The sequence below is a fragment of the Ceratotherium simum genome, chromosome 29, assembly GCF_057802395.1.
Source record: "Ceratotherium simum simum isolate JZ-2026a chromosome 29, ASM5780239v1, whole genome shotgun sequence".
Classification (NCBI taxonomy): Eukaryota; Metazoa; Chordata; class Mammalia; order Perissodactyla; family Rhinocerotidae; genus Ceratotherium; species Ceratotherium simum.
In genome coordinates, this window is record NC_141928.1 from 37287118 (window position 1) to 37299879 (window position 12762).

At 50.0% G+C, this 12762-nt stretch overlaps 1 protein-coding gene across 1 annotated transcript in view; it reads right to left on the minus strand.

Annotated features, from left to right (window-relative positions):
* PAX5 (paired box 5) overlaps positions 1-12762 on the minus strand; it is a 192188-nt gene that overhangs the window by 39557 nt on the left and 139869 nt on the right. Inside the window, exon 8 of the mRNA XM_004423228.3 lies at positions 1708-1809. Within this exon, the coding sequence (XP_004423285.1) occupies positions 1708-1809 (102 nt within the window). The remainder of the gene's footprint in view (positions 1-1707; positions 1810-12762) is intronic.

A 12762-nucleotide genomic window follows, 5' to 3' on the forward strand; every position in this document is an offset into this window, starting at 1 on the left:
CACCACCCTGTTTGCCCTGTGCACACTATTTCCCTCTGCTCTGCCCTGGGCCAGCCCTGCAGCAGAAAAGGCAAAGGCTTTGCAGGTGTGGACCTGGCAGGCCTTCCTGGCATTGGCAAGGCCCAGGCCAAGAGCACACACGGAGGCCATGTCCCATATGTCTCATATTTAAAAGTCATAAATCAAGCTAACAAACCGTTAAATGAAATATGCTCTGTCCTCCTACCTTGTTAAATACATCTTCGTAATCACCTGGGAGGCCAGGAGCACAGCTAGAATCCTGGCACTCCTTGGCGTCTGCGCTAGGCCTGGCTGCATGGGGAAAGCCCACCTGGGCTCTGATGTGCCTGCTCCCCTTCCCCCCAGCTCCATTCCTCGTCCTGCGAGACCCCCCACCATCCAAGCTCTGTCCACCCACCACAGAGAGCCAGTCCCTGGGACGTGGGCTGGGGAAGCAGCTGGAAGAGGCTTGGGGCTGCTTGGGCAGGGATCCAGGGTGGGCTAGAAGGAGGGGTGTGGGGCCCAGGTGGGCAGGTCCCCTTGGTCCTGCAGATTCCCCTGTCTGCGGGTCAGGGGGACATCGCCCCTGCAGGGCCAGAGCAGGACCCTCTAGGGAGCGGCTGCAGAGCAGGCCCCTCTTGCCAGGGTCTAAGGGAGGTCCATGCGGGGTCACGGCTCTAGTTGCGGCTCTGCCTCCTACTTGCTGGGTGACTTAGGCACACACCAGCCCCTCTCTGGGCTCAATTTCCTCACCAAGAAAGTGGGTGAATGATCTACCCGCCTACTTCTCAGAGCTGCTTTGAGGCCCCAGAGAGAAGGCCAGCTGGGTAAGGAGGGGGTGAAATAACCACCCTGGCTTTTTCAAACGCCCGAGAGAGTCAACAGTGTGTGTCAGAGAGGAGTGGGCCCACAGAGCCCCCAGCACTGAATGAGTGGTGTGACCCCTGTAAATGACCCAAAACAAGAGACAACACGAACCCACAAAGCAGTGTAACAGCATCCAACTGATTTCCCCCCTGATTTTTTTTTGACATCTTTCCAAAAACGATGCTTTGAGTATCCCTGCTCTGCTCACGCCCTGAGTACAGGGACAGCCAGCACTGTGATGACGTGTCGGCTTGTCCCACACCACCCCGCAATGGAAGGAGACATAGTGGCCTCCTTTCCAAATGTCTTGAAGGAAACTGACAGCTGGGCTGAGGGGATCAGGTTTCAATGGCCTCAGGGTGTTCAGTTTAGAATCTAGTGACAAATCCACCAGCCAACATCCTGTCCGTCCTGAGCACAGTGTCCTCAACCCCAAGGAGTAAGGCCACCAGGAGCACCTGGTGGTGGGGGGCTTCCTTTGTTCATGTCACACAAACTGGGTAGATGGGGGAGGGGGGAGGATGGGAGAGAGGATGGCAGAGGGCCCCCCACTTCCTACTGGCTGGGCGACCCTTGGCCAGGTCCTGCACCCCTCTGTGTTCAGACTTCCCATGTGACCAGCGAGGGGCAGTCTGAGTGACAGCCAAGCGCCCCCTCCCTCTGATGTCCTCCAGTGCTGCCGCTGGCTGTCGGGCCCACCGCAGGCCCAGCAGAGGAGGCAAGCGCAGACCTCTGCCTGATTATTCAGTCCACTTCTCAGAAGCAGAGGTCACCCGGCTGTTTGTGGGGTGCCCCCCCGGAACCCCGTCCACTGCCTGCTGTGGAGACGTGCACACTCACCAGGCACCATCCCTGTCAGCGTCGGCGCGGAGTAGCTGCCCTGTCCAGCGGGGGGAACGTGCGGAGGGTACCCAGGGAGGGTCGTGCTTGCCAAGTCGCGGCCTGAGGAATCAAAGCAACAAATCACGGGGTGAGCATCTCTGCAGCCGGCCGCTCATGTCCACAGCTCCCGGGACATCTGCACATTTGTCACGTCTGGTCGCCAAACGCCAGCGTGCCCCCAGGTCCCGCCGTCGCTCACACATACACACACACACACACATAGACACACACACCCCTCCTGCCACCCTGGCTCCACTCAGCAGGAGCCGGGGCAGCTCAGCAGTGTCCCTGGGAGACTGGAGCTCCAGCCAGCTCCCCGGCTCCCTCCTGCCCAAGGAGGACGTGCACTTCTCCCCTCCACTCCTTTGCTTCTGCCGCGCCCTCTGCACGGAGCTCCCTCGCCAGCTGCACAGGCCCGGCACCGCCCGCCTTCCAAGACCAGCTCAGAGCCCCGTCCTCCTCTTCCCGACAGCCCCCCACAGTGGGCAGGGGTACACCCGCCTCAGAGCCCTACAGCTCCGTGTCTGGTCCCTCTGAGTTCCTCCTTTGGCCTAGAGCCAGTCGTTCATTCGGTGGAGGTGCAGGAAGCACCTTCTGATAGCAGACACTGCTCCGGGCGCTGGGACACTGAGGCGAGGCCTCGGCCCTCAGGGGCAGACACTCCCGCGGGTGTGTGTCCACCTGTTTGCAGGCTCCCAGCTCCTGGAGGGCAGGGGTGACACCTCACTCATCACCCCGAAAACCTGCCTCCGACACAAGGCTTGGCGCCCAGTAGGCTCCTGGTGAATAACGGCGTGAGCAAGTGGGGCACCCAATGTGCTGGGCCCCAGGCCACGTGGAAGAAAACCCCAAGGTGGCGGAACTCCGTAAGGGAGGTGCGACCGAGGCTGTCCACCTCTCAGGGACCGAGTGGGGCTACAGCCCCTTCAAACTCTGCCCCTCGTATGTGTGTGCCAGGGAGCTCACAGACAAGACCAACAGCCCAGGCCACAGGAGATCGGACTGCTCTGGGATTATCGGTCACGCCTCAGGATGAGACCCCACCCCCGTGGGTGGAACTGGCAGTTGCTCCTGAAAGAAAGCAACGTACCCGCTGTCGGCCATCCTGGGAAGTGGGTGGGAAATGAGGCAGCTTTGGGACGAGGGATGGAGGGCGGAACCTCAACCTCTTCTGGATGTGGACACAGGACTGGAGAGGCCAGAAGAGGTCCGGAGCGTGGGGGAGCAGCTCCTGACTACCCAGAGCCGGGCTGGGCCCCGGAGCCTCCCCAGGGCAGCAGGGCAGTGCAGGCGGCACACAGGTGGACGACTCTGAGCTCCAGCTCCACTAGTCCAAGGAGACAGACCCCCTCTGACCAACACCCCCCACAGAGTCCAAGCCAGCACAGGGTGTGAGCCCATGAATGTTCCCGGATGAATGAACAGCTCTCCTAGTACCAGTCACCAAAGACTGTCCAGCCAGCATCCAGAGGCTGCCTCCTTTCACAAGGTTCTGCTTACTTCCCAGAACCTTACAGAACACCAGGCAGCCGCCAGACAGCAGGCTCCCTCCCTCCCTCTGCTCACTCCCTCCCTGGCTTTCACAAGGGCAGTTTGTGTCCCCTCACACGAGGCATTGCTACAGGGCAGTGAACGCCCTAGGAGTTTCCTCTGGGAGTCCTTGATCCCCTACGTGAACTGCACGTGACTCCCCACGAGAGCTGAGCTTAAACAGCAAAGTGGAGTTGACGGAACTGACCACACTTACAAGGTGATGTAAGGAGGTCCCCCCACCCTCGTCCTCTTATGCCTCCCCTCTCACCCTCCTTCCACCCAGCTCCAGCACCCCTCTGCAGCAGCTCCTCTCTCCACGGAGGATAGGCTCCAGGATCAAGTCTTTGCACCCCAAGGTGGGAACGGCAGAGGCCTCGCAATAGTTGTCAAGTGAATGAAAGAAGGGGCCCTGCTAGAGAAGCAGGAGCTGCCTGGAGTCCCTAACAGCCCCTCCACCTGCAGCCAAGGATCCGTGCAGGAGGGGCTCTTGGAGCTCTTCTTGAAAGACCCTTGTAGCCATTTTGTAGATGGAAAAACTGAGACCTATGGTGAGGGGGGAGCAACTGGCTCAGGTTCCACAGGGAGCAGGTGGCAGAGCAGGTACATCAGCCCACATTTCCTAACACCAGCCCAGGCCCCTCCTCTACCTTAAACACATCATGATGGGGGTGGGGGAGCAGGCTTCTCCACACTCATTACAGAGATCTGGTGACCCGAGGGCTGCTGGACAGACGTCTGAGGAAGCAAACCACACATCTCAGTGGGCGCAAGTGTCAGACTGGTCAGGACAAGACGGAAATGCCGGGGGCCAGACTGTGAGGCACGCAGAGAGGGCAGCAGGGCCAGGATGTTCTGACCAGCTGGCTCCCCCACCAACCAGGGGAGCAGCTCCTGCCCGGGCCCTGCCCCCAGGCTCACACCCTGATGATGACAACAACAACCACAAACGCTAACACGGAAATTACAAAACCCCAGGCTCTGTTCTCAGTATTTTAAGTTATTAACTCATTTAACCCTCAACAACCCTATTAGGTCCCCATTTCACAGGATAATGAGACACAGGAAGGTCAAGTAATTTGTCCATGGCTGCACAGTAACGGCTATGATTCAAACCCAAGCAATCCAGTGTCAAAGTCCACGTGTTTAGCCACTCCACTCCACTGTCTGAGCATACACCTGGCTGTGCGTCTGCCCACGAGTCCAGAGGCTCCACGTGTCTCAGCTGGGACGCCCAGACTGAGCCTCACCTTCAGGCCACACTGTCACATGGCTTATTGGCTCCATCAGGTAGAAGGAAATTCAACTGCACAGTTTTGTGGATGTATGTGTTGGGGTGGGAGCCAGGACCACACTGGGGAGGTCAAATTGGCCTCCCGAAAGACAGGTGTTGTCCTGGTAAGAGGCTGCCCAGTGCAGGGGAGCTCGTGGGGGCCCAGCCTCAGGAGGTCTACATCCCACCTGGCTGCCTGAGATGGACAAGAGGGTCCTGAGAAGGAAGGGACGAGCCCAAGGACACTGAGCTGATTTGAGGCAAGGCTGGGACTGGAATCCAGCTCTCCTGCTCCCGGGATTGGGTTCTTTCTTCTGTGGGGAGCTGCTCTGTTGGCCATGTCTGAACCCCAACTGTTCCTGCCACTGTTCCACACGCTGTGAAACTGTGACCCCTAGAGCAGAAGTGCAGTGCCTCACCAAAGCACTCAACTCAAGATGCCAGGTAAACAAGCAATCAAGTCAGCCTAGGGAAAGGCAGAGGAAGGACTCGATAAAGAAAAGGCAGAAAATAATGAATTAGGAAACAGAAAAGCAGACACAACAATAAATACAACAAGAACCGTTATTTGAAAAGACCAATAGGGCAGACGAACCCAGAGCAAGAGCAAACAAGAAACCACACATCTCAGGACAAGGAACAAGGAGGAGACACAAGCAGAGACACGGGAGAGGTGATGGTAACAACAGAAGAAAACGCATGGCACGCTACACTAATAAATGTGGGAATCTCAACAAAAGGGACAATTTCCTAGGAAAACATGAATTACCAAAGTTAACTCAAGAAGAGGTAGAAAGCATGAATGGCTCAATCACCTAAGAAAAAATAGAAAAAGTTGTTTTTTAAAAGAAGCTGCCTTGTCCACTGAGCTTCTCGGGCAAGTTCTTTGTTTGGGTTTTTGGCAAGTTCTTTTAAACCTTCAAGGGACACATATTGTGTTATTAAACTTTCCCAGGATATATAAAACTAAGAAAATCTTCCCAATTCATTTTGCCAAGCTAGCATAATCTTGATATAAAAACTTAACAAAGGTGCACAAAAATTAAAAGTAAAGGCTAGTTTCACAATTTATTAACATATATGCAAAAAATCTACTATCTGACTGATGAAGTAATATTAGCAAGAACAGCATACCACGATAGAATAAGGTTCATTCCAGGTCTGCAAGGATGAGTCGATAGTAAAGCATTGGTTGGGAAATCATATTAATGGATCAAAGGAGAAAAACCATATGATTTTATCAAAGCTATGGAGAAGGTATTGGCTAAAATTCAATACTAATTCCTTACAATACCTCTTATAAATAAGAATTGAAGGATACTTCTTTGATCTGATATTGACCTTAAATCTAGAGTCAACATCATCCCTAATTGGTGAAATACTTGGGGCATTCTTATTAAAGTCAGGAACATGTTAAGGAAACCTATTATCACTGAAAATTGTTCTGAAAGCTTTAGCCAGTACAAGAAGACAAGAGACATAACAGGGGCAACCACTGGGGGGAAACACCAAAATCATCTTTAGCTGGGTTATCTTCAGCCCAGAAAATCATCTCGTCTACTAGAACCAATGAAAAATTTTGGTGAGACAGCCAGGTAAGGGATGTCTAGAATCAATGCCTTTCTAGATCTAGTAGCTCCCCGCTGCCCAGTCAATTAAGTTCAGAGCTTTCGGTTTGGCTTCCAAGGCCCTCCTCAACCTGTGCCCCCAGCTGCGACCCTCCAGGCTCATCAACTACGACTTCCTGGGCCATTCCCCAACCTGCCCAGAACATTCCTGACCCCATGTCTTTGCCCATGCTGTCCCCTTCTAATTGCCCTTCTCCCGTTCCTATCAATTAAACATTCCATCCAGTCTTCAAATGCCACCCTCCAGAACTGCTCTTCTGTGAAGCCTTTCCTGGGCCCTTCAAGTCTCTGTGGGTCCCCTCTTCTAAAGGTCCCCCTGCTCCCCGCCCGTCCCAGTGCAAAGGGAGCATCGTGCCAGTGGAGCAGACGAGCTGGAGGTGATGGTGGTAGTGACGATAAGACAGCACTCACTTTGTGCCAGACACTCTTACTCTTTTACATCATTAACTCATTTATCATCCTAACAACTCTACGAGGTTCCAACAACGATCGTGCCCACTTTATAAGAGGGGACTGAGGCATGAAGAGGTCAAGGAACTGGCCTGAGGTCACACAGCGAGTATGAAACAGGCTGAGATGCGAACCCCGGTGCTGGGCCCCGGCCTGAGCTTCCTTGGTGGGGAGGGGTGGGCGTGTGGTGGGAGGAGCAGAAGGAGAAGACAAGCAAAGGAGGGCTGAGAGCCAGGAGCTCTCATTACTCAGGTCAGCGATTGCCAGGGCGGAGCAGATTAAAGCAGGAAAGAGAGAGAACTCGCCGACGTTTGTCTTCCAGCCTACGCGCTCCCCCGGCCGGCTGCACCGTGCCCGGCCTGGAGCTGGTGCTGGGTAACTATTCATGGGAGAGCCAGGACCAGAAGGCCCTCCAGCCCTTTTACTGATTCGAGCCCCAGTTTTGCTACTGAACTGCTGTGGGACTCTGGGCAAGCCCCCGACTCTGAGCCTTGGTCCTTCCCAAATTTAAAAAAGAGCTCTTAGCTCATCGACCTCCAAGAGCCCCGGAAGCTCATACTGCGTGTGTGCACACAGAGGATAATTCAGCTGTGAGGAGACTTCCACTTAAAGTTCAACTGCGCCCGCAGCTCTGGAACCTCCACAGTCAATCCTGTAATGCGAGCTGCCGCCTGGAGGGCTAATGTGTCCTCCTTAGGACAACAGTAGGCAGCTCTCCAAGCTTCCAGCCCCAGTGGGGCCTTGTGTCAGCTCCAGCAAGGGTTCAGGACGTGGCCATCACATGGGCTCATTCCACCCCCAGTCCCTGCTCCCAGCCCACCAGGATGGCAGTAGCACAGTGAGCATCTGACAAATGGCCCATATATGACAAATGGCTGCCTCTGAGCTCCCTGTTCCTGGGGAACTCTTTTGCATTGTCCATGGCTCCAATTTCTCCCAGCGAACGTCCCTAGAACCAGGGGCTACAGCCTGTGGCTGCATTTACCTTCCTTGGATTGGCCCCAAAAGCAAAGAGTCTGAGTTATCACTTGTGATGGACAATGGAGGGAGAAACCGACAGCGCCCGCGTCATCTCAGCCTCCTGAGCCCTCCCCACCCTGTGCCAGGCACTGGGGCAGGCCGTTCACAAACATTATTCCACTTAATCCCACAGCTTACAGAATGCCCAGTAAGCTTTACGAGAGCATGTGGGGAAGTCACAGGGAGGCCGATGTGGCTCAGTGTGGAAAGGAAGGCGGCAGAGCACGGCAATGAAGTGTCCAGTCTGCCCAGGCTCGAATCCTTGCTTTACCACTTACTAGCTGTGTGGCCTTGAGAGAGCTCCTTAATCATTCTGAGCCTCAGTTTCCTCATCTGTAAAGTGAAGATAACAGCCAACACTTATCTGGAACAAACAATAGCTAACACTTACAGGGAGGAAACTACGAGCCAGATACAACCACAATAACCCAATTAGAGAGCTACTATATCCCTATTTTGCTGAGGGGGAAACTGAGGCACAGAAAGTTTAAGTGACTTGCTCACAGTCACACAGCTAGTAAGTAAGCCAAGTTTCAAACCCAGTCAGTCTGGCTGGCAAGTCTGAACGCTCCACCCCCACGATGTGCCACCTCTGTGACCACGATGCCAGGCCTCCTTCACGGGGCACCGTGAGGAGCCAGTGAGCAGACGCACATAAACCGGGGCGCAGGGCCAGCCCAGGCGAGCACTTGTGGAAGACAGATTTGTCGGCCCCACCCTCAACCCCACCCTTAGAGCCATCATCTTGAAAAGGAAATGGTAATTTGACACCAAAAATGTAGGAAAAACATAATATAAAACTGTTTTTTAAACCACATAAATTGAGTTTCATGAAAAACTAAAAAGGAACCGTTCACAGTTCCTCCTACTGGAGGCAGAGTGTGCTTCTCTGCCCCTTCAGTCTGGGCTCAGTCGGGCACCTTGCTTTGGCCAACAGGATCTTGGCAGAAGCTTGTTATATGCTCAGGTGGCTGGGTGTGCCCCTCTGCACTTCTGCCATCACCATGAGACCAGGCCCTGGCCAGCCTGCTACGAGGAGCAAGGGAGACACGTGGAGCAGAGATGGACCCAACCTATAAGTGGAGCCCAGCCCAGCCCAGATCAGCCAACCCCCAGCCACCCCCAGGGGCACGAGCAAGGAGAAAAGATTGTTGCTGTAAGCCCTGAGCATTGGGGTGGTTTGCCAAGCAGCAGTATTGTGGCAACAGCTGACTGACACAGACTTCATAAATGTTAGCTGTTCTTATTTTCATCATTATTCTCTGCTTAAGAACATGCTGCCTGGGACTTTCTCAGAACACCTACCTAAACCTGAGCCGAGGCTGGCCACCACCTGGCGGGAAACCCACAGAGTGAATTCAAGCCTCACATTTGCTCTGATGGCCTGTGAGGACTCCCCCCACTCTGAGCTGGGGATTCTATGACCTTGGAGCATACAGGCACTCTCACTTTCTCAGTCCCTTCTGTCACACGTTTCAGGCATGTCACCGGGGCTGGGGGTGTTTAACAACCAGACAACACAAAGCAGCTAAGGAGACGCTACTGCCCCTTCTAGTCTAACTCAGGCTCTGGACTGGATGGGACACCAGAATTAATGCTTCTGAATTCAATATGACTTCAAAGCACGTATTTATATCATTTTGCCAAGGAAGAAATGATTTATATCATTTGCACTGACACCATATGTTATTGATGGCATATAATAAATTTGCAAATAACTACATAAAATGAATTGATTTGAGTTCCTAAGATAATTCCTATTAATGGCACATAAGTACCTCTTGGCCAACTCATGTGTGGCCTCCTCTTTCCAGAGAGAATAATCCAGACTTGGCCTTGCTCACTATTACCAAAGAGTCCAAACGGAACTTTTATCAAGAAAAAGACCACTTCTCCAGAAGTGATAGGCTTGGTTTAAAATAACTCACTCTTCTGAACCCTGAGAGGAAGCGACCTACTTCTGTTTTACAGATGAGAAAACTGAGGCTCAGAGATGAGTTCTGATTGACCTGAGGTCACAGAGTAAGTGTTAGAACACAGACTTCAACTCATGAGTCATGACTTCCAGTTAAATGCTATTCTTGAAGGAGTACTCAGAATGTCTCCCTCAAGGTGACTAGCCCTCCCAGATGTTAAAACATTCAAAAAGTCTTTATAATTAAAAGTATGATACTGGCACATGAATAGAAAGAAAATCAATGGAATAGAATAGAAAGTCAAGAATAGATCCAACTATATATGGAAATCGAGCATATTATGAAGGTAGGATCTCAAATCACTGGGGCAAATATGGACTTTTTATTAAACGGTATTGGGACAACTAGAGAGCCATTTGGGGAAAAAAAGAAAAAATAGATTCTTCACACCATGTACAAGAATAAACTTGAAATGAATCTGAGATCTAAATGTAAAAAATAAAACTATGTAAGTACTAGAAGAAAACACAGGTGAATTCTTCTCTAATTCAGTGCAGGGTGAGGCTTTCTAACTATGACTCAAAACCAGATGCACACATCACATACAAAAATTAACTCAAAGTAGATCAAAGACCTAAATGTAAGAGCTAAACCTATAAAACTCACAGAAGAAAACATAGGCATAAATCTTTATGATCTTGGATTAGGCAATAATTTCTTATATATGACACAAACAACAAAAGAAAAATTAGATAAATCAGACTTCATCAAAATCAAAAACTTCTGTGCTTCAATGGATCATCAAGAAAGTGAAAACATGACCCACAGAACAGGAAAAAATATTTGCAACTCATATATCTGATAACTGTATCTAGAATATGTAAAGCACACTAACAGCTCAATAATAAAAACAAAAATAACACAATTTAAAAATGAGAAAAGGATCTGAATAGACATTTGTCTAAAGAAGATATACAAATAGCCAATAAACACATGAAAAGATGTTCAACATCATAGGCTATCGGAGAAATGGAAATCAAAACCACAATGAGACACCACTTCATACTCACTAAGGTGGCTATAATCAAAAAGACAGATTATGACAAGCGTTGACAAAGATGTGGAAAATTGGAACACTCATATACTGCTGGTGAGGATATAAAAACGGTGCAGCAACTTTGGAAAAGTCTGGAAGTTCCTCAAAACGTTAAATATAGAGTTACCATGTGACCCAGCAATTTCACTCCTAGGTATATACCGAAGAGATATGAAAACTTATATCCACACAAAAATATATACATGGATGTTCAAAGCAGTATTATTCATAATAGCCAAAAAGTGGAAACAACTCAAATATCCATCAACTGAGGAATGGATAAAGAAAATGTGGTACGTCCATACAATGGAATATTTGGCAATAAAAAGGAATGCAGTATTGATACGTGCTACAACATGGATGAACTTGAAATCAATATGCTGAGAAAGAAGCCAGTCACAAAATAGTACATCTCATATGACTCTGTTTATATAAAATGTCTAGAATAAGCAAATCTTTAGAGACAAAAAGTAGATTAGTGGTTGCCTAGCGCAGGGGGTGGGGTATGGAGGGGAAAGGACTAATGGGTATGGGGTCTTTTGGGGGTGATGAAATGTTCTAAAATTGTGCGTGGTGATGGATGCATGATTCTGTGAATATACTAAAAACCACTGAATTGTACACCTTAGATGGGTGAACTGTCTGGTATGTGAATTATATCTCAATAATGCTGTTATTTTTTATTATTACCATCTATTATCACCATCATCTTGGAAAAGAAAAAGCCATTTGATACCAAAAATGTAGGAAGGACATAAATTTTTTTTTTTTTTGCAGGGAAATACTCGCCCTGAGCTACCATCTGTTGCCAATCTTCCTCTTTTTTTTTTTCCTCCCCAGAGCCCCAGTGCATGGTTGTACATCCTAGTTGTAAGTCCTTCTAGTTCTTCTTTGTGAGCCGCCACCACAGCATGGCAACTGACAGACGGACAGTGTGGTTCCGTGACCAGGAAACAAACCCAGGCTTCCGAAGCAGTGAAAGCACCAAACTAGGCCATCAGGGCTGGCTCAGGAAGGACATAAAATTAAACTGTTTCTTAAATGAAATTAATTTATTTTTATGGAAAAAATATACCATGAAAGAAAAGATTGATAAATTCAATTACTTAATAACCAGACCAAAAAAACTTCTTGCCTGGTAAAAACGACATAAGCAAAATCAAATAATACATGGCAGACTGGAAGAAATTATTTGCAGCATCTACCATAGATAAATGGCTACTATCCCTATATATCAAGAACTTGTAAGAACTGAAGGGAAAAGACCAAAAATCCCACAGAAAAATGGGCAAAATTCATCAACATAAAACTCACCAAAAAAAAATACATATATATATATATATATATATATATGTATATAGTAGTACTTAACCAAACTGAAAAGACATTCTAGTTCACTCATAATACTGGAAATGCAAAAGAGTACACCGCCATATGGAGGGGGATTTGGCAATATGTAACAACACTTACCCTTCCAACAAGAAATCCCACTGTAGAGATTAACCAGAACATGCACACACCTTCACAATACACAAACGCACACACACAGGGTAGTCACTGCAGCATTACCTGTAACTACGAAATACTGGACACCATCTCAAGGCCCAAACATAGGGACCTGGGTGAATAAACTGCGGGGCGTGCACACCATGGCGTGCTGTGCAGCTGTAAAAAGAACGAGGGGCTGGTGGGCCTCAGCCTGGCACCAGTGAAGCCCAAGAGCTAAACGCCGGCCTCCCCAAGTCCCTGCAAGAGGTTGCCATCCTCAATCCCGGGTCAAAGCCCTTAGGGAAGTTAAAGTTCACATTCTAAATGACTAATGGAAAGCCTGGGAGGGACAATGGTGCAGAAGGGACAAAAGTAGACTATTGGTCCTGGAGAGGCATGAGTTTGGGATGCTCAAAAGACAAACAAGTCAGGGGAAGGTGTAATCTCTCAGGGTGCACATGGGGGGAGGGCAGGGCTGGCTAAGGCAAGCCGTGGCTGACACTGGTGGAGGAAGTGGCCTCCATAGGGCACCCCCATCCCCAGGGAGGAGATGTTCCAGCCAGCGCTGAGGGTGTCAGGCTTGAGGGGGCATGAAGCCACCTTCATCTGCAC